General features: G+C 44.5%; 1 protein-coding gene across 2 annotated transcripts in view; it reads right to left on the minus strand.

Annotated features, from left to right (window-relative positions):
- The window catches only part of strip1 (striatin interacting protein 1), a 118037-nt gene that overhangs the window by 72208 nt on the left and 20677 nt on the right, over positions 1–25152 (minus strand). For both annotated transcript variants that reach the window (XR_011587499.1, XM_070859291.1), the window contains exons 4-7: positions 20225–20359; positions 3945–4065; positions 3293–3361; positions 417–523 (exon numbers count right to left, since the gene is read on the minus strand). Coding sequence is in view for 1 of the 2 variants with exons in the window: in XM_070859291.1 (XP_070715392.1) it covers positions 417–523; positions 3293–3361; positions 3945–4065; positions 20225–20359 (432 nt within the window). In the remaining variant the exon portion in view is untranslated. The remainder of the gene's footprint in view (positions 1–416; positions 524–3292; positions 3362–3944; positions 4066–20224; positions 20360–25152) is intronic.

Consider the following 25152-nt stretch of genomic DNA (forward strand, 5'->3'; position numbering starts at 1 on the left):
CGCTTTCCAAATGTGCTGCTATTTCATTCTTAATGATTGATTCCAACATTTTCCCCACTAATAGAAGGTATACTGACAGGGTGAGATGATGTCGGGTGTGAGGAGGCTCGTGTGGAGCATAAACACCGGCGTTAATCAGTTGGGCAATTATTATTCAGAACTGCTAATAACAGCACACATTAAATTCAATCCATAGGTGTTCTCTCCCCAGAGAGTGAGCGAGAGAAAAAGAAGTGGGAAGAGGTAATGTCATCCTGAATATTTCTCTTCCATCCAAACGAGTGTTATTTTAATGTCCTCGAGCTGGCAGACACGGAGGAAATGACTAGGGAGTTTGATATATTGTAATAGAAACATCATTTACATTTTTTTCCGCTTACTATTTTCCATTAATCAGACAGAACTTATTGCCACACCTAGGTCGGTTCTGAAGGTCTCCCTCATTGCCCTCCACTCTGGATTATCTTGGTCTGTTTCCTGACGTATTGTCTCCACCATCAGGTACATGATGTTCAGCAACACTCTGAGAAACAGGAATATGGAGTAAACAAGGGAACACCATGAATATAAAACACAGGACTTGACTATTACTGGATTCATGATGCAGAGCTGCGCAAACACACTGGCTGTTCATCGGCAAACAGCCTGCTAGATCGGTGCCATTACTCAGCAAACAATGGCCGTGATAATATCAATCGCTTCACCATACACAGATAGACAGGAGGAGCAGTTTCTGAAGCTGTTTCACAAACCGCAATGTACAGGGTTTGGGGAGATTGGCAGGGCAGGACTAGAACGTGCAACTGCTAATCTGTTGCACGCCAATCCCGGGGTCAGGGTCATTTCCATGGATGGGAGGCAGGAATTTTGCAGGGGACCTTACCACAACACTAAGATTCAGGCCATTGCTCCAAAGGATGCCTAGAAATGTAAAAAGGAAACTCACTCATTCGAAATTGTTTTTAGGCAGCCAGCATCCAAAACTGCTGTGAGCCTCACTTCTGCTGGGACCTGGACCTGCTACACTGCCTGCATCAGGCAACTGCACTGGGACAACTGGCAGGATTTCTGATGGAAGATATCATCCCCCCAGATCCATCTCTTCCTGTGAGATTCACAAGGTTTGGGGGGGGGGGGGGGGGGGGAGGGCAGACAGAAGCACGGACCCCCAGTTCTGGCAAAACCTGATGTACAAAAGGAGGAGATGCAAGATCCTGCTTCACATTGCCCACAGCCCACCTCATTTACTCTGCTAATCTATGCTCCCAGACCCAAGAACCTAACCCTTGGTCTTTCCAAACTCCTGTTATATCAGTAAAGGACAGTTGAAATGTGTAACACTGGGCTGAAGTTACAGGTCTGTCTTTGGCAGTGTCAGAAGTTTAAATTGATTATCATGCAAGACCTGTATTAGCTCTACACTGAAGTGCATTCGATTTATGTAGGATTTTCCAGTATAAAGTGCCAATCATTATAATCATCACTTAAATTGGTAAAAGTAAAAGACCATTGATCCTGAGAGAATTTAAGTGTATTTTTCTCATCTGTCCTCCACCCTCTCTCCATCACACTTTTCTTGATTTTATTAATTCTGCCACTATAGTCTGCGTTCCTAAAAACCTTCCTCTTTTGTCTCTTCTGTGCTGTCCCAGTCTTCACAAAGCCTCATTGTTAAATCAGCTTCCCCTTTCCACAATCAGCCAAAGGATTTAAGACCCATCTTGATCTAAACCAACTTTTACTTTATGATTTATCTTATAATATTTTGTGAATGTTATTGAGGTGTGGATGACACTGGCAAAGGAGCATGTGTTACACATCCCTGGTTGCCCTGAAGGCAACTAGAGCCAATGCAGTGTGACTGGAGTCATATCTAGGCCAGACCAAGTCGAGGCGGGCAGGTTCCCTGAAGGACACCAGTCAACTAATTATGTTTTTACGACATGATCACTTTTTCTAGTACTAACCCACAAGTTATCGAATTTATAGAATTCGATTTCACAACTCGTCAGGCTGAGAGTAGAACTCATGATCTCTGGATCGCTACTCCAATAAAGAAGTGACTCCCTTATTCTTTTCAGCCTCGGTGATGGCCCTGCACTATGGTCCTTGGCCCTTCACCCATGTTTCAGAATAAGAAAGAGGAGTTATTTATTAACTTTCAGTTTCGCAAACTCACTTCAAGCCAGAGCCAATTGGAAAGGTCTGAGTATACAGGTGCAGCGCCTAAAATCCAGAGCCCTCGGGACGGAGGCCATTCTGGACTTTCAGACTTTCAATTTGCTTTTTGTCGTCACGAATCTGGAAACACCCGAGCCCAGGTTCGGGTATTTCCGGATTTCGAAACGTCGGGGGGAGGGGGGGGGGGGGGGATGTCCGCTGAAGAGCTGTTCATGACGTCCGACCCCGCCAAGGTCATCAGGCAGGGCCCCGCTAAGGAGGTAGTCAGACGGGCCGGCGAGGAGGCCCCAAGGTAAGGGCAGCGGCAGTGAGGCGAGGCCCGAGGTCGGGCAGCGCTGGGGGCCCCGAGGTCGGCAGAGTCGCCAGGTCCGGATTCCGGAACATTTTACGGATTCCGGACGACCTTGCCACCGATCGTCCTGGGGTCTCAGCACCTATATACACATCACACACCTTGGTAGTTTATGTTTTTATTTTAACATACGTGGACAATCTGTGTACAGCGGTGTAGGAGACTGAATCACAGAATTCTGACTTTGAGTTGACTGCGTTGGACAATTCAGAAGAAATGTGTACTGGGCTTGCAACTATTGGACATAAAGTGGATCCCACCATTTGTATTGTGATCCACTCAGGCCACGTCTTGAGCACCAGGTCCACTTCCAGTCACTGAGAAACAAGGGAGACATTGAGGACTGGAGGCAGTGCAGAAAATAATCGCCAGTCTGATCGCTGGTGTCAGGGAACCAAAACAGGAGGAAAAACAAGAGAAACTTGGTCTTTTCATCAGCAAAAAGAATCAGAGATTATTTTCCAGAGGTATACAAGATGGTAAATGAAATAGAAAAGATAAATCCAAAACATTTCTTCAAACTAAACCATGACCGTAGAAAGGGCACAGATTCAGGTCAGTAAAAGACACATTTAGAACTGACTGATGCCAAGAAATTCTTCACACAAAGTCAACAGATGGAAGGAGTTTTGGTTAGGATACGGAGTTTAAGAAACCATTGCATGCCACATTGACAGGGCTGGAGGGTCTTTCTAAATAAATGAAATGCAATGGGCCCCAAGTGCTTTTCCCATCGATATGTATTTTGTTATGTCCTACCGGAGATCTGTACTGTCAGCCAAAGAGATCGCTGGCTTCCTCACCGCGTTACTACACGCAGCACTGTTGCTGGAAAGCAATACCATATGGTTAATAATGTGAACGCAACACCTTCCAGACAGAAATAAATACATACTGCTAAACATATTCATCAAATGAAAATGCATCACTCAGTAAATCTGAAGCGATTAACCAGAAGGTCTCAATTATCTTCAAGCATCTATCAAATACACACGTGATCAGGAGGGGCAGAGCACGGAGCTAGAGCACTGTGCCAACAGTTAAATGTAGCTTCCCAGATGGCCCAGTAGCTAACGGCCTACTCCTGCTCCTATTCCTTAAAGTGTCAATAACACCAAAGAAACACTTTGCTCATTCATTCTTAAACAATTTAGAATAATACAGCACAAAGGCGGCCTTTGGGCCTATCGGCTTGTGCTGGCTCTTTGAAAGGGCTAACCAATTAGTCCCACGCCCCTGCTCTTTCCCCGTAGCCCATCTTGAATCAATCAAAAACACTATCAAAATGTTGATCAAAACCCAAGGAAGCAATCAGAGAATATTTGACAATTTATTTCTCGAATGCAACAGTCGACCCACCATGAACCCCGAGTGCACGCCCACGTCTTTCTTTGGAAAGTTTTGCACTCACTCAATCTCCATACTGAGTAGCTCCACCAGTGCCGTAAAGGTGCCAACCTTGAGCAGTAGAAATACATTATATCTCATCCACTGCTGGACCTCTCCCTCAGAGTTACATTCACCAAATGTACCTGCAAACCAGCATAAAGGATCACAGTCAGCTTGCTGCAACATCATGTGTCTAAATTATACAACAACTTGTACTTATATAGCAATTTAACACAGAAAATGTTCCAAGCACTGTGGGTGGTGGTGGTGGTGAGGAGTGGCTGCGACTTGGGTAAAACTGTTGTCAAGCCATGGTGTGAGATTAAGAAGAGGTAACAAGTTTGGTCAAGGATGATCAGAATTCCACTTTAACCCAATGAAACAAGTACCCTGTAGTGGCAATATGAAATAAAACAGGAAATAACAGATATGCAGAATGAACATCTGAGACAGAGAAAAACAAGTTTACAATTTGGTTTTGAACCTTTACAGCATCTTTCCTTCCCACCACTGTTCCACTGATCCAAGAATCTGATTTTTTAAGATCAGAATGAGCAAATTTGGAGTAAAAATAAAACGGGGAAGGTAGCTCAACCGTGGCTAACAAGGGAAATTAGGTAGTGTTAAATCCAAGGAAGAGGCATATAAATTGGCCAGAAAAAGCAGCAAACCTGAGGACTGGGAGAAATTTAGAATTCAGCAAAAGAGAACAAAGGGTTTAATTAGGAGGGGGAAAATAGAGTATGAGCAGAAGCTTGTTGGGAACATAAAAACTGACTGCAAAAGCTTCTCTAGATATGGGAAGAGAAAAAGATTAGTGAAGACCAACGTAGGTCCTTTGCAGTCAGAATCAGGTGAATTTATAATGGGGAACAAAGAAATGGCAGACCAATTGAACAAATACTTTGGATCTGTCTTCACGAAGGAAGACATAAATAACCTTCCGGAAATACTAGGGGACCAAGGGTCTAGTGAGAAGGAGGAACTGAAGGAAATCCTTATTAGTCAGGAAATTGTGTTAGGGAAATTGATGGGATTGAAGGCCAATAAATCCCCAGGGCCTGATAGGCTGCATTCCATAGTACTTAAGGAAGTGGCCCTAGAAATAGTGGATGCATTGGTGATCATTTTCTAACATTCTATGGACTTTGGATCAGTTCCTATGGACTGGAGGGTAGCTAATGTAACACCACTTTTTAAAAAAAGGAGGGAGAGAAAACACACGGAATTATAGACCAGTTATCCTGACATCAGTAATGGGGAAAATGTTGGAATCAATTATTAAAGATGAAATAGCAGCGCATTTGGAAAGCAGTGACAGGATCGGTCCTAGTCAGCATGGATTTATGAAAGGGAAATCATGTTTGACAAATCTCCTAGAATTTTTTGAGGATGTAACTAGTAGAGTGGACAAGGGAGAACCAGTGGATGTGATGTATTTGGACTTTCAAAAGGCTTTTGACAAGGTCCCACACAAGAGATTAGCGTGCAAAATTAAAGCACATGGTATTGGGGATAATGTACTGACGTGGATAGAAACCTGGTTGGCAGACAGGAAGCAGAGAGTCGGAACAAATGGGTCCTTTTCAGAGTGGCGGGCAGTGACCAGTGGGGTGCTGCAGAGTTCAGTGCTGGGACCCCAGCTATTTACAATATACACCAATGATTTAGATGAAGGAATTGAATGTAATATCTCCAAGTTTGCAGATGACACTAAGCTGGGTGGCGGTGTAAGCTGTGAGGAGGATGCTAAGAGGCTGCAGGGTGACTTGGACAGGTTAGGTGAGTGGGCAAATGCATGGCAGATGCGGTATAATGTGGATAAATGCGAGGTCATCCACTTTGGTGGCAAAAACAGGAAGACAGATTATCTGAATGGTGACAGATTAGGAAACGGGGAGGTGCAACGAGACTTGGGTGTCATGGTACATCAGTCATTGAAGTTTGGCATGCAGGTACAGAAGGCAGTGAAAAGGCAAATAGCATGATAGCCTTCATAGCTAGAGGATTTGACTTTAGGAGCAGGGAGAGTCTTACTGCAGTTGTACAGAGCCTTGAAATCAAATAGTGTGTAACCCACGGGTGGGCCCAGTGAGATCAGACAGTGTGTAACCTGGGGGTGGGCCCAGTGAGATCAGACAGTGTGTAACCCGGGGGTGGGCCCAGTGAGATCAGACAGTGTGTAACCTGGGGGTGGGCCCAGTGACAATATACCTGGAATATTGTGTTCAGTTTTGATCTCCTAATCTGAGGAAGGACATTCTTGCTATTGAGTGAGTGCAGCGAAGGTTCACCAGACTGATTCTCAGGATGGCCGGACTGACATATGAGGGGGCTTGTATCCACTGGAGTTTAGAACGATGAGAGGGGATCTCATGGAAACATATAAAATTCTGACGGGATTGGACAGTTTGGAGGCAGGAAGAATGTTCCCGTTGCTGGGGAGTTCCAGAACCAGGGGTCACAGTCTAAGAATAAGGGTAAGCCAGTTAGGACCGAGATGAGGAGAAACTTCTTCACTCAGAGAGTTGTTAACCTGTGGAATTCTCTTCTGCAGAGAGTTGTTAATGCCAGTTCGTTAGATATATTCAATAGGGAGTTAGATATGGCCCTTACGGTCAAAGGGATCAAGGGGTATGGAGAGAAAGCAGGAAAGGGGTACTGAGGGAATGATCAGCCATGATCTTATTGAATGGTGGTGCAGGCTCGAAGGGCCAAATGGCCTACTCCTGCACCTAATTTCTATGTTTCTAAAATATATTGAATTGAGCCTCAATCTTTGGTAAAGGGATACTACATTTTTAAGTTGCCATGCAAGAATTTTCATCCAATCACCATCCACACAGACATTTCTATTTGTATCCTGCATTTAGGCACTTGGGTGGAAAATCTGCTTGGGGATGAAGCACTTCTGGCCAAAATTACTGGACAACTTGCTTTCCTATAATGCCCTTCCCATAACATGCAACATCTAAAGGCAGACAGAAAATTGAACGGCAAACAGGTGAAAAAGGTATTTTTGGGAAGTGCAACAAAGCCATGGGTTGAGTGGAAGTATTTTTTTTTAATAAGGGAGGGTGCGGTAAGGTGAAGATATTTGGGGAGAGTATTCCAGTCAGCAGGAGACCGAATGCCTGGAAGTACAAGGACTAATATGGTGTCAAAGGAGCAGAGGGTGCAGCAGAGATGTATCGCTGGAAATTGAGGAGGTCGGATAGGCAAATAAACATAAAACAAAGTGTAAACAAAGAACAAACATGATACACAAACTGAATTACACAGATCAATAACCCCTGAAAGTGATACAAATAAGGTTTCAGATGTGATCTTCAATGGAACAGGTTAATCATACAAGTTTACAGCACAGAAGATGCCATTCAGCCCATCATAGCTGTTGCAGCTCTTCGAGAGAGCAATTTAAAATAATCCCACCCCCACAATCTCTCCTCATAGCCTCCTCGGTTTCAAATATTGATCCACTTTTCCCTTGAATAGGGATATAATGCTTTCTGCCTCACCCATTCCCTGTGGCAAAGCATTGTCTGCTCCAAAAGCCCTGAATAAGGACGTTGCTCCGAACCCTTCTCCCTATTGTTGGTGATACCCTGTAATTTTAACGATGACACTTTGTCACTGACTCCTTGCCTTTGCACCACATCAAAATCTTACATCATTTTAAAAACCTCAACTCTTTTCTTCGCCTTCTCTGCTTTCCGAGAAATAATTTAAGTATCTCAAGTCCATCCTCACATCGCTTGCAATCCCTGACACTATCCTGGTGAATCCAGTGTGTATATTCTCTATAGCTTTGCTGCATTGTTTAATGAGTAGAGCAGGTACACTAAATTGTAACCAAAATTTCATTAAATTTCAATGATGGATTCTGCCACCTGGATAGCAACGATTTGCTTTCCTTTAATTTGATGGTTTTTTTCTCAGGTGCTTTTACTTATCTCACTGTCTCACCCCAGCTAAGTTTATAGGTTTGGGCTGGGAGAAAGGGTCGATTTCATACGAATGGAGACAGATCTTACCTGTACTGCACCAACCACAGCCATTAAAAAAATAATAAAAACTTGAATGGGAACGGGAGTATGCCATTCAGCCCCTTGAGCCTGCCTCACCATTCACTTAGATCACGGCTGATCTGTACCTCAAATCCAGTTAGCGTTTGCTCCACACCCCTTGATACACTTGCACTGTAGCACATCTCACAAATGCCCTGAATAATTTGAAAGTGATTTACGTGTCAGCTGCGACTCAGTGGGCACTCTTGCCTCTGCGTCAGATGTTATATAAATGCAAGTCTTTCTTTCTTTCTATGTTCTTCCTGTAACGGGGTGTGAACTGTGGCCTAACATTATACAGCTTTGTAACCTTGAAACCATTACCTTCGACAGCCTTATCATTATTATCTCTTCACTCTTGCACTCCAAGTCCATATTCATTAAACTGAAAATTCTATTGGTCTTTTTTGTCGACCTGTTCTCACATCTTCAGGGAATTATAGTATCTCTAGAAAAGAGAAGACTGAAGCGTGAGAGAGATCCATAAGATTCAAGAGTTTGATGGGGTAGACAGAGATGTTTCCACTTGAGGGCGAGACCCAAACTAGGGGTCATAAATATAAGACAGTCACTAATACATCCAATGGGGAATTCAGGAGAAACTTCTTTACCCAGACAAGGGAGAGAATGTGGAACTCGCTGCCACAGGGAGGGTTTGAGGCGAATAGTATCGATGTATTTAAAGGGGCAGCTGAATAAACACATGAGGGAAAAAGGGATAGAAGGATATGGTGACGGGGTGAGATGGGGAGGGGTGGGAGGGGGGCTGGTGTAGAGCATAAACACCGGCACGGAGCGGTGGGCCCAAATGACCGGTTTCTGTGCTTTGAAACTTTGAACCCCAAGGTCTCTGTTCACCCCACTCAATCGCATCATTCCACATCTCCCAACGAACCCACACTCAAGACCTAGTCCTCCTTGCTGTTTACCAGACCTTACTTATTTTTTTCGTTCCTGGGATGTGGGCATCGCTGGCAAAGTCAGCATTTATTGCCCATCCCTAATTGCCCCTCGAGAAGGTGATGGTGAGCCGCCTTCTTGAACCGCTGCAGTCCGTGTGGTGAAGGTGCTCCCACGGTGCTGTTAGGGAGGGAGTTCCAGGATTGTGACCCAGCGACGATGAAGGAACGGCCAATATATTTCCAAGTCAGGATGGTTTGTGACTCGGAGGGGAACGTGGAGGTGGTGGTGTTTCCATGCGCCTGCTGCCCTTGTCCTTCTAGGTGGTAGAGGTCACGGGTTTGGGAGGTGCTGCCGAAGAAGGCTTGGCGACTTACTGCAGTTCATCTTGTAGATGGTACACACTGCAGCCACAGTGCGCCGATGGTGGAGGGAGTGAATGTTGAAGGTGATGGATGGGGTGCCAATCAAGTGGGCTGCTTTGTCCTGGATGGTAATTGAGTTGCTTGAGTGTTGTTGGAGCTGCACTCATTCAGGCAAGTGGAGAGTATTCCATCACACTCCTGACTTGTGCCTTGTAGATGGTGGAAAGGCTTTGGGGAGTCAGGAGGTGAGACACTCACCACAGAATACCCAGCTGGTCCAGTTAGGTTTCTTTGTCATCAGCAAACTTCAAGATTTTGCTTCTTATGCCCAAATCAAGCACCACCCTTCAGATCATGCTGTTCAATATAGACTAACCCCTTAAATACTCTGCAATACCTCACCCATGATAGCCCACATAGCGTGCCTTACACACAACTCATGGGTTTCTTCCACAGCTCGCCACTTAACTTAAAAATATTGTGTTAATATGGTCGGTATTAGGACTGCTATTTTTGCTATACAATAGTGACCTGGACTTGTGTATAAAGGGCACAATTTTAAAGTTTGCAGATGATACATAACCCAGAAATGTAATAAACAATGAGGACATAGTAACAGACCATGAAGACATAGACTGGTAAAATGAGCATTCACGAGGCCGATGAAATTTAATGCAGAGAAATATGAAGTGATGCATTCTGTAAGGAAGAATAATGGGAGGCAATACAAACTAAATGGTATAATTTTAAAGGGAGTGCAGGAAGAGAGAGACCTGGGGTGTAGGCACACAAATCTTTGAAGGTAGCAGTATAAGTAGAGAAGGTTTTTGAAAAGGCATGTGGGATCCTTGGCTTTATTAATAGAGGCAGAGAGTACAAAAGCAAAGACATTATGCTAAACCTGTATAAAACACTGGTTAGGCCCCAGCTGGAGTATTGGGTCTAATTCTGGGCACCACACTTCAGGAAAGATGTCAAGGCCCTGGAGAGGGTGCAGAGATTTATTAGAATAGTACCAGGGATGAGAGGCCTCAGTTATGTGGAGATCCCAGAGAAGCTGCGATTGCTCTCCTTGGAGTAGAAAAGGTTTCGGGGAGATTTAACAGAGGTGTTAAAAATTATGAGGGGTTCCTTTTTCAGTTCTTTGCTATACTTTTTCTATTCATCTTGGTTCTCTACTATATTACACACCTTATATTTATCATAATAATGGGGAAGAGTGAGCATAATATGGTGGAATTCTGCATTAGGATGGAGAATGAAACAGTTAACTCAGAGACCATGGTCCAGAACTTAAAGAAGGCTAACTTTGAAGGTATGAGGCGTGAATTGGCTAGGATAGATTGGCGAATGATACTTAAGGGGTTGACTGTGGATGGGCAATGGCAGACATTTAGAGACCGCATGGATGAACTACAACAATTGTACATTCCTGTCTGGTGTAAAAATAAAAAAGGGAAGGTGGCTCAACCGTGGCTATCAAGGGAAATCAGGGATAGTATTAAAGCCAAGGAAGTGGCATACAAATTGGCCAGAAATAGCAGCGAACCCGGGGACTGGGAGAAATTTAGAACTCAGCAGAGGAGGACAAAGAGTTTGATTAGGGCAGGGAAAATGGAGTACAAGAAGAAGCTTGCAGGGAACATTAAGACGGATTGCAAAAGTTTCTATAGATATGTAAAGAGAAAAAGGTTAGTAAAGACAAACGTAGGTCCCCTGCAGTCAGAATCAGGGGAAGTCATAACGGGGAACAAAGAAATGGCGGACCAATTGAACAAGTACTTTGGTTCGGTATTCACTAAGGAGGACACAAACAACCTTCCGGATATAAAAGGGGTCAGAGGGTCTAGTAAGGAGGAGGAACTGAGGGAAATCCTTATTAGTCAGGAAATTGTGTTGGGGAAATTGATGGGATTGAAGGCCGATAAATCCCCAGGGCCTGATGGACTGCACCCCAGAGTACTTAAGGAAATAGCGGATGCATTGACAGTCATTTTCCAACATTCCATTGACTCTGGATCAGTTCCTATCGAGTGGAGGGTAGCCAATGTAACCCCACTTTTTAAAAAAGGAGGGAGAGAGAAAACAGGGAATTATAGACCGGTCAGCCTGACATCGGTAGTGGATAAAATGATGGAATCAATTATTAAGGATGTCATAGCAGCGCATTTGGAAAGAGGTGACATGATAGGTCCAAGTCAGCATGGATTTGTGAAAGGGAAATCATGCTTGACAAATCTTCTGGAATTTTTTGAGGATGTTTCCAGTAGAGTGGACAAGGGAGAACCAGTTGATGTGGTATATTTGGACTTTCAGAAGGCTTTCGACAAGGTCCCACAAGAGATTAATGTGCAAAGTTAAAGCACATTGGATTGGGGGTAGTGTGCTGACATGGATTGAGAACTGGTTGTCAGACAGGAAGCAAAGAGTAGGAGTAAATGGGGACTTTTCAGAATGGCAGGCAGTGACTAGTGGGGTACCGCAAGGTTCTGTGCTGGGGCCCCAGCTGTTTACACTGTACATTAATGATTTAGACGAGTGGATTAAATGTAGTATCTCCAAATTTGCAGATGACACTAAGTTGGGTGGCAGTGTGAGCTGCGAGGAGGATGCTGAGGCTGCAGAGCGACTTGGATAGGTTAGGTGAGTGGGCAAATGCATGGCAGATGAAGTATAATGTGGATAAATGTGAGGTTATCCACTTTGGTGGGAAAAACAGAGAGACAGACTATTATCTGAATGGTGACATTAGGAAAAGGGGAGGTGCAACGAGACCTGGGTGTCATGGTACATCAGTCATTGAAGGTTGGCATGCAGGTACAGCAGGCAGTTAAGAAAGCAAATGGCATGTTGGCCTTCATAGCGAGGGGATTTGAGTAAAGGGGCAGGGAGGTGTTGCTACAGTTGTACAGGGCCTAGGTGAGGCCACACCTGGAGTATTGTGTACAGTTTTGGTCTCCTAACCTGAGGAAGGACATTCTTGCTATTGAGGGAGTGCAGCGAAGATTCACCAGACTGATTCCCGGGATGGCGGGACTGACATATCAAGAAAGACTGGATCAACTGGGCTTGTATTCACTGGAGTTCAGAAGAATGAGAGGGGACCTCATAGAAACGTTTAAAATTCTGATGGGTTCAGACAGGTTAGATGCAGGAATAATGTTCCCAATGTTGGGGAAGTCCAGAACCAGGGGTCACAGTCAAAGGATAAGGGGTAAGCCATTTAGGACCGAGATGAGGAGAAACTTCTTCACCCAGAGAGTGGTGAACCTGTGGAATTCTCTACCACAGAAAGTTGTTGAGGCCAATTCACTAAATATATTCAAAAAGGAATTAGATGAAGTCCTTACTACTAGGGGGATCAAGGGGTATGGCGAGAAAGCAGGAATGGGGTACTGAAGCTGCTTGTTCAGCCATGAACTCATTGAATGGCGGTGCAGGCTAGAAGGGCCGAATGGCCTACTCCTGCACCTATTTTCTATGTTTCTCTAAGTCTCCCTTTTTTGTATCATTTTAATCTCTATCTTTAGTCATCCAGAAAACTCTAACTTTAGACGCTCTTCTTTTTCCCCTCATGGGAACGTGCCGAGTCTGTATCCGAAGTATCTCTTTAATGATATATTGCTCATGTACGGTGTTACACCTACCAATCTTTGATTCCAATCCACCTGGGCCAGATACCTTTTGAAATTAGCCCTCCTCCAGTTGGGTATTTTCACAGTTGTCCTTCATTGTCCTTTTCCGTAACTACTCTAAATCTAATGATATTGATACGGTTTCCCACTGAAACATGCTCCACTTGCCCCACCTCATTCCCCAGAACCACAAGCCACACTGCTTCCTTCCTCGTTGGACGAGAAGTACACTGATCCAGAGAGTTCCCTTGTACTCATTTCAGGAATTCCACCCACTCTTTGTCCTTTACCCTTATTTTCCATTCTATATTAGGATATAGGGTTACATAAGAACATAGGACTTAGGAGCAGGAGTAGGCCATACGGCCCGTCGAGCCTGCTCCGCCATTCAATAGATCACGGCTAATCTTCGACCTCAACTCCACTTTCCCGCCCGATTTCCATATCCTTTGATTCCCCTAGACTCCAAAAATCTATCGATCTCAGCTTGAATATATTCAGATTCAGCATCCACAGCCCTCTGGGGCAGAGAATTCCAAAGATTCACAACCCTCTGTGAAGATATTCGTCCTCATCTCAGTCCTAAATGGCCGACCCCTTATCCTGAGACTGTGACCCCTGGTTCTAGACTCCCCAACCCGGGGGAAACAACCTCTCAGCATCTACCCTGTCAAGCCCCCTCAGAATCTTGTATGTTTCAATGAGATCACCTCTCATTCTTCTAAACTCCAGAGAGTATAGGCCCATTCTACACAATCCTCATCATAAGACAACCCTCTCATCCCAGGAATCAACTGGTGAGCTCCCATTGCATCGCCTCCAATGCAAGTATATCCTTCCTTAGATAAGGAGACCAAAACTGTGCCCAGTACTCCAGGTGTGGTCTCACCAAGGCCCTGTACAATTGTAGCAAGACTTCCTTACTCTTATACTCCAACCCCCTTGCAATAAAGGCAACATGCCATTTGCCTTCATTATTGCTTGCTGTACCTGCATGCTAAGCTCTGTATGTCTTGCACAAGGACACCCAAATCTCTCTGAACACCAACATTTAAGTTTCTCACCATTTAAAAAATATTTTGTTTTTCTATTCTTCCAACCAAAATGAATAACCTCACATTTTCCCACATCATACTCCATCTGCCACATTACTGCCCACTCACTCAGTCTATCTATATCCCTTTGCAGACACTTTGTGTCCTCCTTACAACTTACTGTCCCACTTAGCTTTGTATCATCAGCAAATTTGGATACATTACACTCAATCCCTTCATCTTGGTCATTAATACAGATTGTAAATAACGGAGGCCCCAGCACTGATCCCTGTGGCACCCCATTAGTTACAGCCTGCCAACCTGAAAAAGTCCAGTTTATCCCAACTCTCTGTCCATTAACCAATCCTCTATCCACGTTAATACATTACCTCCAATCCCAGGATCTCTTATCTTGTGTAATAACCCTTTATGTGGCACCTTATCGAATGCCTTTTAGAAATCCAAATATATTATATACTGTTAAATGAAGACAACAAATTGCACAGACTAGGCTTCTATTTCTTTGAATATAGAAGATTAAGGGGTAATCTAATTGGGTGTTTATGATCAAAGGCATTGATAAGGTAGAGAAACTATTTCCTCTGGTGGGACAGCACAGAACAAAGGGGCATAACCTGAAAATGAAAGCTGGAGCATTGAGGCTGGAGCTGTCAGAAAGCATGCCTATACACATAGGGTAGTGGGAATCTGGAACACTCTACCCCCAAAAAAACTGTTCAGGCTGGGGCTCAACTGAAAACATCAAAACAGAGAATGATAATTTGCTTGCCCAACAAAAATCTAAGGGTTATGGAACCAAGGCGGGTAGATGGTGTTCAGATCAGCCATGATCTAACTGAATGGCAGAATAGGCTCAAAGATCTGAATGACCTCCTCCAGTTTCGATCTTCCTATGAGGGTGGGTAACCATAGGAAACAGATTTAAGGTAATTGGCAAAAGCAGAGAGGAATGAGGAGAATGAGTTTACGCAGCGAGTTGTTGTGATCGGGAACGCGCTGCCTGAAAGGGTGGTGGCAGCAGATTCAATAGTAACTTTCAAAAGGGAATTAGATAAATACTTGCAATGGAAAAAATATGCAGGGCCATGGAGAAAGAGCCGGGGAGTGGGACTATTTGGATCGCTCTTTCACAGAGCCGGCACAGGCACGATGGGCCGAATGGCCACCTTCTGTGCTGTATGGATCTATGGGCTGGATTTTCCGTTTTTTGGGCGAAAACGGTAGTGACACATGAAAATTACCATTTTCGCTGCGTTACCAGTTTTAGGCCGAACTTTCGGCCTTTGGGGTCTACGCTAGGGGCGCCTCACAAAGAAAGGTTGCACAATAAGTCGTGGCACAAAACGCAAGTTTTGCCAGCTTTAATGCGGGGTCGTTTGCACTGCGAGAGGCGCCTTGGGAGGGTGAAAACACAATTCAAAAACTATTCCAAAAACATTACCAAGACTCTTAACTAACTAATCGCTGCAGGTTTTCTAACTGACCACTGCTGGCAGGGCTGCACAGACAGGTTTTACCTGTCGCTGTGCTAGGCACGGCATACGGGTCGGGAGAGAGACGAAACTCGGACGGTAACGCAATCCGCGTCGTTACACGTTTGACGCAACTTTCCCCGGCGGTACTTCCCATCCCCGCCGCAAACAGGTAACTGAGGATCCCACCCGAGCTTTGCAACCCGGTTTTCACCGGAGGGTCAAATCGCGGCAAAACCTGGTCGCACATCTCTCGAAAATCCGGCCCATTGAGCGTTAGCCGACCTAACTCGCACCAACTCTCATAATAAAACTTCAGTGTTTGGAGCGTTGAATAGCTCAATTGAAATAAAAGTATATTATTTGACTTAAAAATTCCAACCAAATGTATGACTTGAATTAAGGGACCGAGTGTAATGTAGCCAAAATTGCTGATGATACAAAGATAGGTGGGAAAGCAAGTTGTGAGGAGGACGCAAAGAATCTGCAAAGAGATATAGACTGGCTAAGCGAGTGGGCAAACATTTGGCAGATGGAGTATAATGTGGGAAAATGTGAGATTATCCACTTTGGTAAGAAAAATAAAAAAGCTAATTTTTATTTAAATGGGGAAGAGATTACAAAATGCGATGGTACAGAGGGATCTGGGGGTCCTTGTACCTGAAACTCAAAATGTTAGCATGCAGGTACAGCAAGTAATTAGGAAAGCAAATGGAATGTTGGCCTTTATTGCAAGGGGGATGGAGTATAAAAGTAGGGAAGTCCTGTTACAGGGTATTGGTGAGACCACACCTGGAATACTGCGTACAGTATTGGTCTCCTTATTTAAGGAAGGATATACTTGTATGGGAGGCAGTTCAGAGAAGGTTCACTGGGTTGATTCCTGAGAAGGGATTGCCTTATGAAGAAAGTTTGAGCAGTTGGGCCTATACTCATTGGAGTTTAGAAGACTAAGAGCTGATCTTATTGAAGCATATAAGATTCTGAGGGGGCTCGACAAGGTGGATGTAGAGAGGATAGTTCCTCTCGTGGGGAGTCTGGAACTAGGGGGCGTAGTCGCAGAATAAGGGGTCACTGATTTAAAACGGAAACGATGAGGAATTTCTTCTCGGAGGGTTGTAAATCTGTGGAATTCTCTGCCCCAGAGAGCTATGGAGGCTGGGTCATTGAATATATTTAAGGTGGAGATAGACAGATTTTTGAGAGATAAGAGAGTCAAGGGAATTGGAGTTGAGGCCAAGATCAGATCAGCCATGATCGTATTGAATGGCGGAGCAGGCTCGAGGGGCCAGATTGCTGACTCCTGCTCCTATTTCTATTGTTCTTATGTGCTGCAAGCAGGGTTTCCCAACTGGGGGTCCACGACCCATCACCCCCCGAGGGGTCTGCGAGATTGTTTCAAGGGAACCACCGAATCAGCATCTTTCAAGAATAAAATCTTTGTAAAAATCGCATTAAGCACCAAATATTCCACTGTGCTATTCCTGATATGCATTGAAAGCACATTTCATGAAAATGCACACTCCCAGCATAGGGAAAAGCACAAGATGGCAGAAGTAAAACAAGATTTGCCACCATCACCAATGTTGAAGGAGAGGAGAACTCGCTCCCTCTGCTCCCCCAGATCTGTTAGTGACAGTCGGCAGCGGGTTCTTTTCCCGGCAGGCCACGCAGTGCCTGCTCTCCTGCCCTCCACGTTTAAATCAGGTAAGTAGAGCAACGGTGGGGTTTGATGTCCGTTTTGTAGGATAATGGGCCAAGAATTAACCAGAGTGTCGCCGAATGTTCAGCTGACTTCACCTTTCGTTTTATGCAGCTGACCGCTGATTGCTCATGGCAGCTGGTTACAGAGCCGAGTGTGGCGTGGCATGGTGGTCCCAGGTCCGAGGGGATCACATACGCAAGGTGTGGACTGCCAGGAAAGTTGACCTTTATATAAAATACACCATTTTGCATTGGGAATGAGGCTGGAGCCCAGGTGCACATTATATTTGGTGATCCATCTATCTTGCTGTGCGTGAATTTGCTGCTGGTCTTTACCACGTGACAGGAGCCACTCGTTGTCAGCAACAAGTTTCACATTAAGCAAGTAAAACAAAAATATGTTTAATTGTATAATTCATTTTTTGCAGAAAAATACTTGTTACTGAGGGTCTGTGGAATTTTTATAACATGAGAGAGGGGGGGGGGGGGGGCGCAGAAGCCCTGTGCTACAGCATGTGATGCTTATATGCAATGCCACTGAGGAATAGGGTGATGGGTTCACACATGTTCAAGGTCAAGGAGTGACTTGAGAATCGTAGGAACAAAGTTACTAGACTCTAAGAGAGCGAGCAGTCTGTGTGTTGTAGTAAACCTCAAACAGAAAGAGGAAACTTTATAGTAAGATGTGCCGGGGGTTGGGGGGATAAAAGTAAACAAAGAGTACGTATCAGGAGCATGAGCAATATTTATGCTTTAAATTACGAAGTGAACGACCAAGGCTCAGGGCTACAACTAAATTAAAATGACAAGACAAATCAGCAAGTAGCAATAAGGTGGCATGCAGGTACATAAATCACTAAAAGTAGCAACACCAGTCAGTAAGGCCATAAAAAAAGCAAACAGCACTGGGGTTAATTTCTACGGGGATAGAATTGAAAAGCAGAGTTATGTTAAACTTGTACAGAACCTTGGTTAGACTGCACTTGAAGTACTGTGCACAGTTCTGGCCTCCATATTATAAAAAGAGTATGGAGGCACTGGAGCAGATGCAAAAAAGATTCACAAGGGTGATACCAGAACTTAGAGATGATAAATATCAGGAAAGATACTTTCTGAAGATTGACTGGGTAGATGCTGAGAGGTTGTTTCCCCTGGCTGGAGAGTCTAGAACCAGGGGGCATAGTGCAGGATAAGGGGTCGACCATTTTTAAGACTTGGAATTCTCCAACCCAAACGTTTGAGTACATTCAGTTACAGGTACAGCAGTTATCACGGGCGACTTTAATCTACATATAGATTGGACTAACCAAACTGGTAGCAGTACGATGGAGCAGGATTTCCTGGAGTGTATTAGGGATGGTTTTCTAGACCAATATGTTGAGGAACCAACTAGGGAGCTGGCCATCCTAGACTGGGTGATGTGTAATGAGAAAGGGCTAATTAGCAATCTTGTTGTGCGAGGCCCCTTGGGGAAGTGTGACCATAATATGGTAGAATTCTTTATTTGAAGATGGAGACTGACAGTTAATTCAGAGACTAGAGTCCTGAACTTAAGGAAAGGTAACTTCGATTATGAGACGTGAATTGGCTAGAATAGACTGGTGAATGATACTTAAAGGCTTGACGGTGGATCGGCAATGGCAAACATTTAAAGAGCACATGGATGAACTTCAACAAAAACTAGAGGCTATTAAATAGTTACCAATAAACTCCATTGGTCCCACATCGGACTCTTAAGTCACTTCAGAACTAATTACTAGTGTGGAAGCAAGTCATCCTCTACTCCGAGGGACTGCCTATGATGAATAACTCCAATAGGGAATTCAGGTTTTAATTCCTTACCCAGAGAGCGGTGAGAATGTGGAACTCACGACCATAGGGAGTGGTTGAGGCAAATAGAATAGATGTATTTAAGGGGAAGCAAGATAAGCATATGAGGGAGAAAGGAACAGAAAAATCCATTGCTAGAGTTAGAAGGGTGGGAGGAGGCTTGTGTGGAGCATAGACCAGTTGGGCCAAATGGCCTGTAAAATTCTGTGTAATTCTATGAAATTTTGCATTTTCTTTAAGAGGAAGGAAAGACTGAAGGTGGTGAGGAGTTTCACATCTGCCTCCTTTGGACTCGAGGGAGCAAAGATGGAGGCCATAACTGAGGGAATGGTCAGGATGTGAGAGAGTGAGGGTTTTACTGGAGACAAGGGCATTAAAAGCAGAGGTGAGGAAGTAAATTAGCAGATTGACAGCTGCAGCAGCGTCGTGAATAATACACCACAGGCTGACCATATGGCATTTGAAAGTGCCATTATAAGGGGGGCAGGGGGTGGAGAGTTAGTTCGTTTTGGGAATGACAAAAGGAGATGGGGCTGCAAGGAGGAAAGGGAGAGAGGCCACGTGAGAGGCCAAGTTCGAGGGATGGCCGTGAACAGAGATAGCGATGGGGGGGGGTGAGACAACAGGCGCATTCACCAATCAGAAAAAGACAAACAGAGGTGTTGGAAAATATGTCTGATCTTGATCAATGTTGAATCCACATCTCACTGTTGTACACATCGGATAGCCACAATACTGAATTTTCCTTTTACTCTGAACACTTATCATAGATATGGCTGCTCTTAAACATGGTAGAAAAGGAAGTCGGCAGTAAAAATATTTTCTCAAGGAGTTTTGGCGACCCGCCACCCCACCATTCAATTACATCATCACGTTACAGTGACAGTGGATCTAGTGATCCAATGGATTAGACCCAGGCTTTTCACCGTTCGTGTTTGGGTTCAAATTCAGTCGAGACTGCTAAATTGAAAAAGTCCCAAGTGAAATGAATTTGCTGCAGCCCCAATCTCGTTCCCTAGGTGACAAATGTGCTCTAATTCAGCAGTAAACTGGACAATGTCACACTGCTGCCATACAGGGCAGTAAGGTTCGGGCAGAGCAGACAGCTGAACTTTCTATCCTGTACTGTACCCCATCTGACAGTGTTTACCTGCTGACACTGGGTGCTCGAACAAAGTTTTCAGCTTGATGAAACAAAAATTTGCCAAAAAAAGATCAGAGATCAATTAATTTGCAATACATTCAGCTAAATGTCTCCTTCACCTAGACATTACCTTGTGCCATATAAAGTATGGCGCGAGCCACTTTCAGTCTTTTCTCCCTGGCAGTTACTTCCAGGCCATCCAGCAATCTCATGGCATGGGCCTGGTGCTCCGAGATATCCACTTCAGTCCATTTCTTGTCTTTCACTGCACAGCAAGTCATTAGCATGTATTGGTTATTCATATTATAAGCAAGAGTCACACAGCAGTTGCTCCCATTTTAAGAGTGTGTTAAAAGGTGTTTACAACTTGGAGCTAAGAAGCATCATATAATGCAACTAAGTTAGTGACCTGAAACCTGACATTTAATTTCAGTTTTGATAAAAGCAGAAATAGTCACAGTATGAGAAAATATAATGCTAAATTGCAGCTTTCAGAAAATGGACTTGCAGTGACGCAAAATCCTGGAGCTTTAACAACTCTACCATTGAGCAGCGGGACAGACACAGGTCTAATCTCACGAGTCCTCATAAATTGGACTGTAACTTCACCTGTCGTCAGTGGGACAAGGCGAGCAGAGACTAGGTGATTCACAATAACACAGCAACAAAAAGGTCAAAGAATAAGTCAGCTTAGACCATCTAGACAATAAACAAGATATCAAGTGCAGCACAGGAGGTGTTAACAGCAGGGAAGTGGAGGACCAGCAACTTTTTAGGGTAAACTTCCTTTATGTTTCTCTCAAAGCGAAACACAATGGCACAATGCTGCTTTGCGCAGCAGCAAGAAGTGGACGAGAGCAGCCCGCAATGTATCCTTTCTGAGCGAGGGACACTTAGTTCAGTACTGTCTGCACTGTACCACCTGAAGTGAGGAGACTGAGCCCATGTTAGTGGTCCATCAATACTGCACCTCCTCAAAATTTCACGTGGATGGGGGAGGGGGACGTGGGCAGCGGAGGGGGACGTGGGTGGGGGAGGGGGGCGCGGGTGGGGGAGGGGGGGCAGGTCACATGTTGGTCTTTATTCTCAATAATCACTCTGGTGAAGTCGATTGGGCAACACTGCCCTTTAATAATTTTGCATCCTATTGTGGTAAAATCATAGAAATAAATGGATATTACAACAAGGGAAGCTTCCCTTTTTTTCTTTACTCTCCCCTGTAAGTCCCTAGACATCCAGGTGGCTCTAGAATTATTTTTCCCACCCTTTTTCTTTAAGGCACATGTTTGGCCTGAGCCTTCCGGATCTCCTCCTTGAATGCCTCCCACTGTTCCGACACTGATTTACCCACAAGTAGCTGTTTCCAGTCACCATGGCCAAATCACTCCTCAACTTAGCAAAGTTAGCTTTTCCCCAATTTGGGACTTTTATTCCAGACCTATTCTTGTCCTTATCCATAACTAACTTGAATCTGACTGAATTATGGTCACTGGCACCCAAGTGCTCCCCCACTAATACCCCTTCCACCTGCCCAGCTTCATTCCCCAAAACTAAATCCAGAACCGCCCCCTCTCGTGTTACATACTGACTAAAAAAGTTCTCTTGAATGCATTTTAGGAATTTCATATCCTCTTTACCCTTCACACTATATTTGTCCCAATCAATAATTGGATAGTTGAAATCCCCTATTACTGCCCTATGGTTTTTGAACGTCACAGAAATTTGCCTACATATTTGCTCCTCTATCTCCCTCCCACTGTTTGGGGGTCTATAATACACGCCCAGCAGTGTGATCGTCCTTTTTATTTTTCAGCACAACCCATATGTCCTCATTTGACAAACCCTCCAACATATCATCCCTCCTCACCACTGTAATAGTTTCTTTAATCAATACCCCTCTTCCCACCCCCCCCCCGCCCTGTCTAAAAATCCTGTAACCAGGAATATTGATCTGCCAAACCTGCCCCTCTTTCAGCCATGTCTCTGTAATGACTATAATATCAGACTCCCAAGTGTCAGCCTGTGCTCTTAGCTCATCCGCCTTATTCACTTTACTCCTTGCATTGAAGTATATACCATTCACCACAGGAAGACCTCCTTGCTTACTACTTACTAATCCTTGTTTCCTCTGTCTTACAGATTCATTTCTACAGTCTTGCTTTCCAATTTCAGCTTTACTTCCTTCCCTATTGAATTTGTTCTCAGGTTCCCATCCCCCTGCCAAGCTAGTTTAAACTCTCCCCAACAGCACTAGCAAAGCTCCCCGCGAGGATATTGGTCCCGGCACTGTTGAGGTGCAACCCGCCTGGTTTGTACAGGTCCCATCTCCCCCAGAAGCAGTCCCAAAGCCTCAGGAATTTAAAGCCCTCTGTCCTGCACCAACTCTCCAGCCATGCGTTCATCCTCTCTATCCTTCTATTCTTGCACTCATTAGCACGTGGCACCAGTAGTAACCCGGAGATTACTACCTTTGAGGTCCTGCCCTTTAACCTTTCTCCTAGTTCCCTAAATTCTGCTTGCAGGACCTCATCCATCTTTCTACCTACGTCATTGGTCCAGATATGGACCACGACCTCTGGCTGTTCACCCTCTCCCCCCAGAATGCCCCGTGTCCGCTCTGTGACATCCTTGACGCTGGCACCAGGGAGACACCATACCATCCTGGAGTCATGTCTATGGCCTCTATCAAAATCTTTCATTGTGTCAGCTGTGGCTCAGTGGGTAACACACTCGCCTCGAGTCAGAAGGTTGTGGGTTTAATTCCCACTCCAGGAACTTGAGCATATAAATCTAGACATACACTCAGTGCAGTGCTGTTGGAGGTGCCGTCTTTCGGATGAGACGTTAATCCGAGGCACTGTCTGCTCTCTCAGGTGGATGTAAAAGATCCCCTAGCATATTTCAAAGGGCAGGGGAGTTATCCCCAGTGCCCTGGCCAATATTTAGCCCTCAATCAACAGAACAAAAACAGATTATCTGGTCATTATCACATTGTTGATTGTGGGAGCTTGCTGTGCACAAATTGGCTGCCGTGTTTCCCACATTACAACAGTGACTACACTCAAAGTACTTGATTGGCTGTAAAGCGCTTTGAGACATCTGGTGGTTGGGAAAGCTGCTATATAAAGTCAGTCTTTCTTCATCATTTTAAAGACCTCTATTAGTTCACTCCTCAGCCGCCTTTTTTTTTTTAAAAAGAGAAAAGAGACCCAGCCTGTTCATCCTTTCCTGATATGTACACCCTTGCATTTCTGGTATTATCCTTGTAAATCTCTGCACCCTTTCCAATGCCTCATGTCCTTTTTATAACATGGCGACCAGAACTGTACGCAGCACTCCAAGTGTGGTCTGACCAGGTTTAGCATAACTTCCCGACTTTTCAATTCCACCCCTCTGGAAATAAACCCTAGCGCTTGGTTTGCTTTTTTATGGCCTTGATAACCTGTGTCGCAACTTTTAACGATTTGTGTATTTGTATCAGAGATCCCTTTGTTCTTCTACCCCTAGACTCGCACCCTCCAAGTAATGAATTATTTCGACTAAAATCTAATACCTCACATTTATCTGTGTCGTACCTCATTTGCCGATTTTATGCCCATTCTGCAGGTTTATTAATGTCTCCCTGTAATTTGTTGCAGTCCTCCTCAGTATTGACTATCCGTCCAATTTTGTGTCATCCGCAAATTTAGAAATTGTGTTTTTGATTCACAAGTCTACATCGTTAATATAAACTGTGAACGGCACTGGTCCCAGCACTGATCCCTGTGGAACACCACTACCCACCTTCTGCCCCTGTGAATAGCTAACTTTTACCCTTAAAAGGTACAGGAGCAATGCCATGCAGCGATAGCGAGAGCAAATAGGGTGTTGGGGTTTATCCATAGGACAATTGAATATAAGACGAGGCGCACTGTTCTGTCCCTGTACAAGACCTTAGTCAGGCCGCACTTGGAATAGTGTCTGCAGTTTTGTCCTCCAATGGTGGGTGATATTGAGGCTCTGGAAAGGGTGCAGAAGAGGGCCACTGGACTAATTCCAAGTCTAAAGCATCTTAGTTAAAAGAGTTGGGACTCTATACCTTAGAACAGCGTAGACTTAGGGGGATCTGATTGAGGTTTATAAGATAATGAAGGGAATAGACGGTGTTCCAGCTGACCATTTATTTCAATTAAATAGGTCAGGCTGGACCAGGGGGCACAAGTTTAAGTTGCAGAAGGCTAGATGTAGGTTAGACACCAGGAAGTGGGTCTTTTCCCAGAGAATAGTGGACCTCCGGAACAAGCTGCCCTCATGTGGCAGATGCAGATTCACTGAATTCCTTCCAGCAAGAGCTGGATTTGTTTCTGGCTGTGGCGGAGATTAACTCTTACAGAAGGCAGGTACTGCAGGGAATTTAATAGCCAGAGTGATCTCCTGGACTAGTTTTGATCGCCAAGATGGGTCGGAGAGGAATTTCCCAGATTTTTCCCCCAAATTGGCCTGGGTTGTTTATCTGTTTTTTGCCTCTCCCAGGAGAGCAGAGTTTGGGGTGGGGTGGAGTTTATGAGTTGTGATACACGGGGTATCGGGATTGTGTGGGACAGGCTCTATGGACAGAGGGTCTTTACCTGTCCGTCTATGTTCATGTGTCTGTAGACTACACCCATTAGTGTGATTGATCCTTTATTATCTTTTATCTCTACCAATTGGATTTATTTTTGTCTTGCTGATAGGTGCATCACTTTTTTCTACTGCCGTTATGTTATCTCTAATAAGTACAGCTACTCCACCTCCCCTTTCACCCTCTATCTTTTCTAAATATGTTACACCCTGCAATGTTTAATTCCCAGTCCTGATTTTTCTGCAGCCATGTTTCAGTAATCCCCACGATGATTTTGTTCTGAGAAATGAATTGGAGCAAATAGCTGATGCAAGTGTATGAGCATTTTTGGGCAGAAGAGACCAGACCATTGTTAGGTTCAATGCAAGAAAAAAAAAGGATAATGAAGAATCAAAGATAACAGTTCTTGGCTGGAAAAAGGCAAAGTTCAGTGAACTAAGAAGGGACCTGGCCTGAAT

The sequence above is a fragment of the Pristiophorus japonicus genome, chromosome 17 (assembly GCF_044704955.1).
Source record: "Pristiophorus japonicus isolate sPriJap1 chromosome 17, sPriJap1.hap1, whole genome shotgun sequence".
Taxonomy (NCBI): domain Eukaryota; kingdom Metazoa; phylum Chordata; class Chondrichthyes; family Pristiophoridae; genus Pristiophorus; species Pristiophorus japonicus.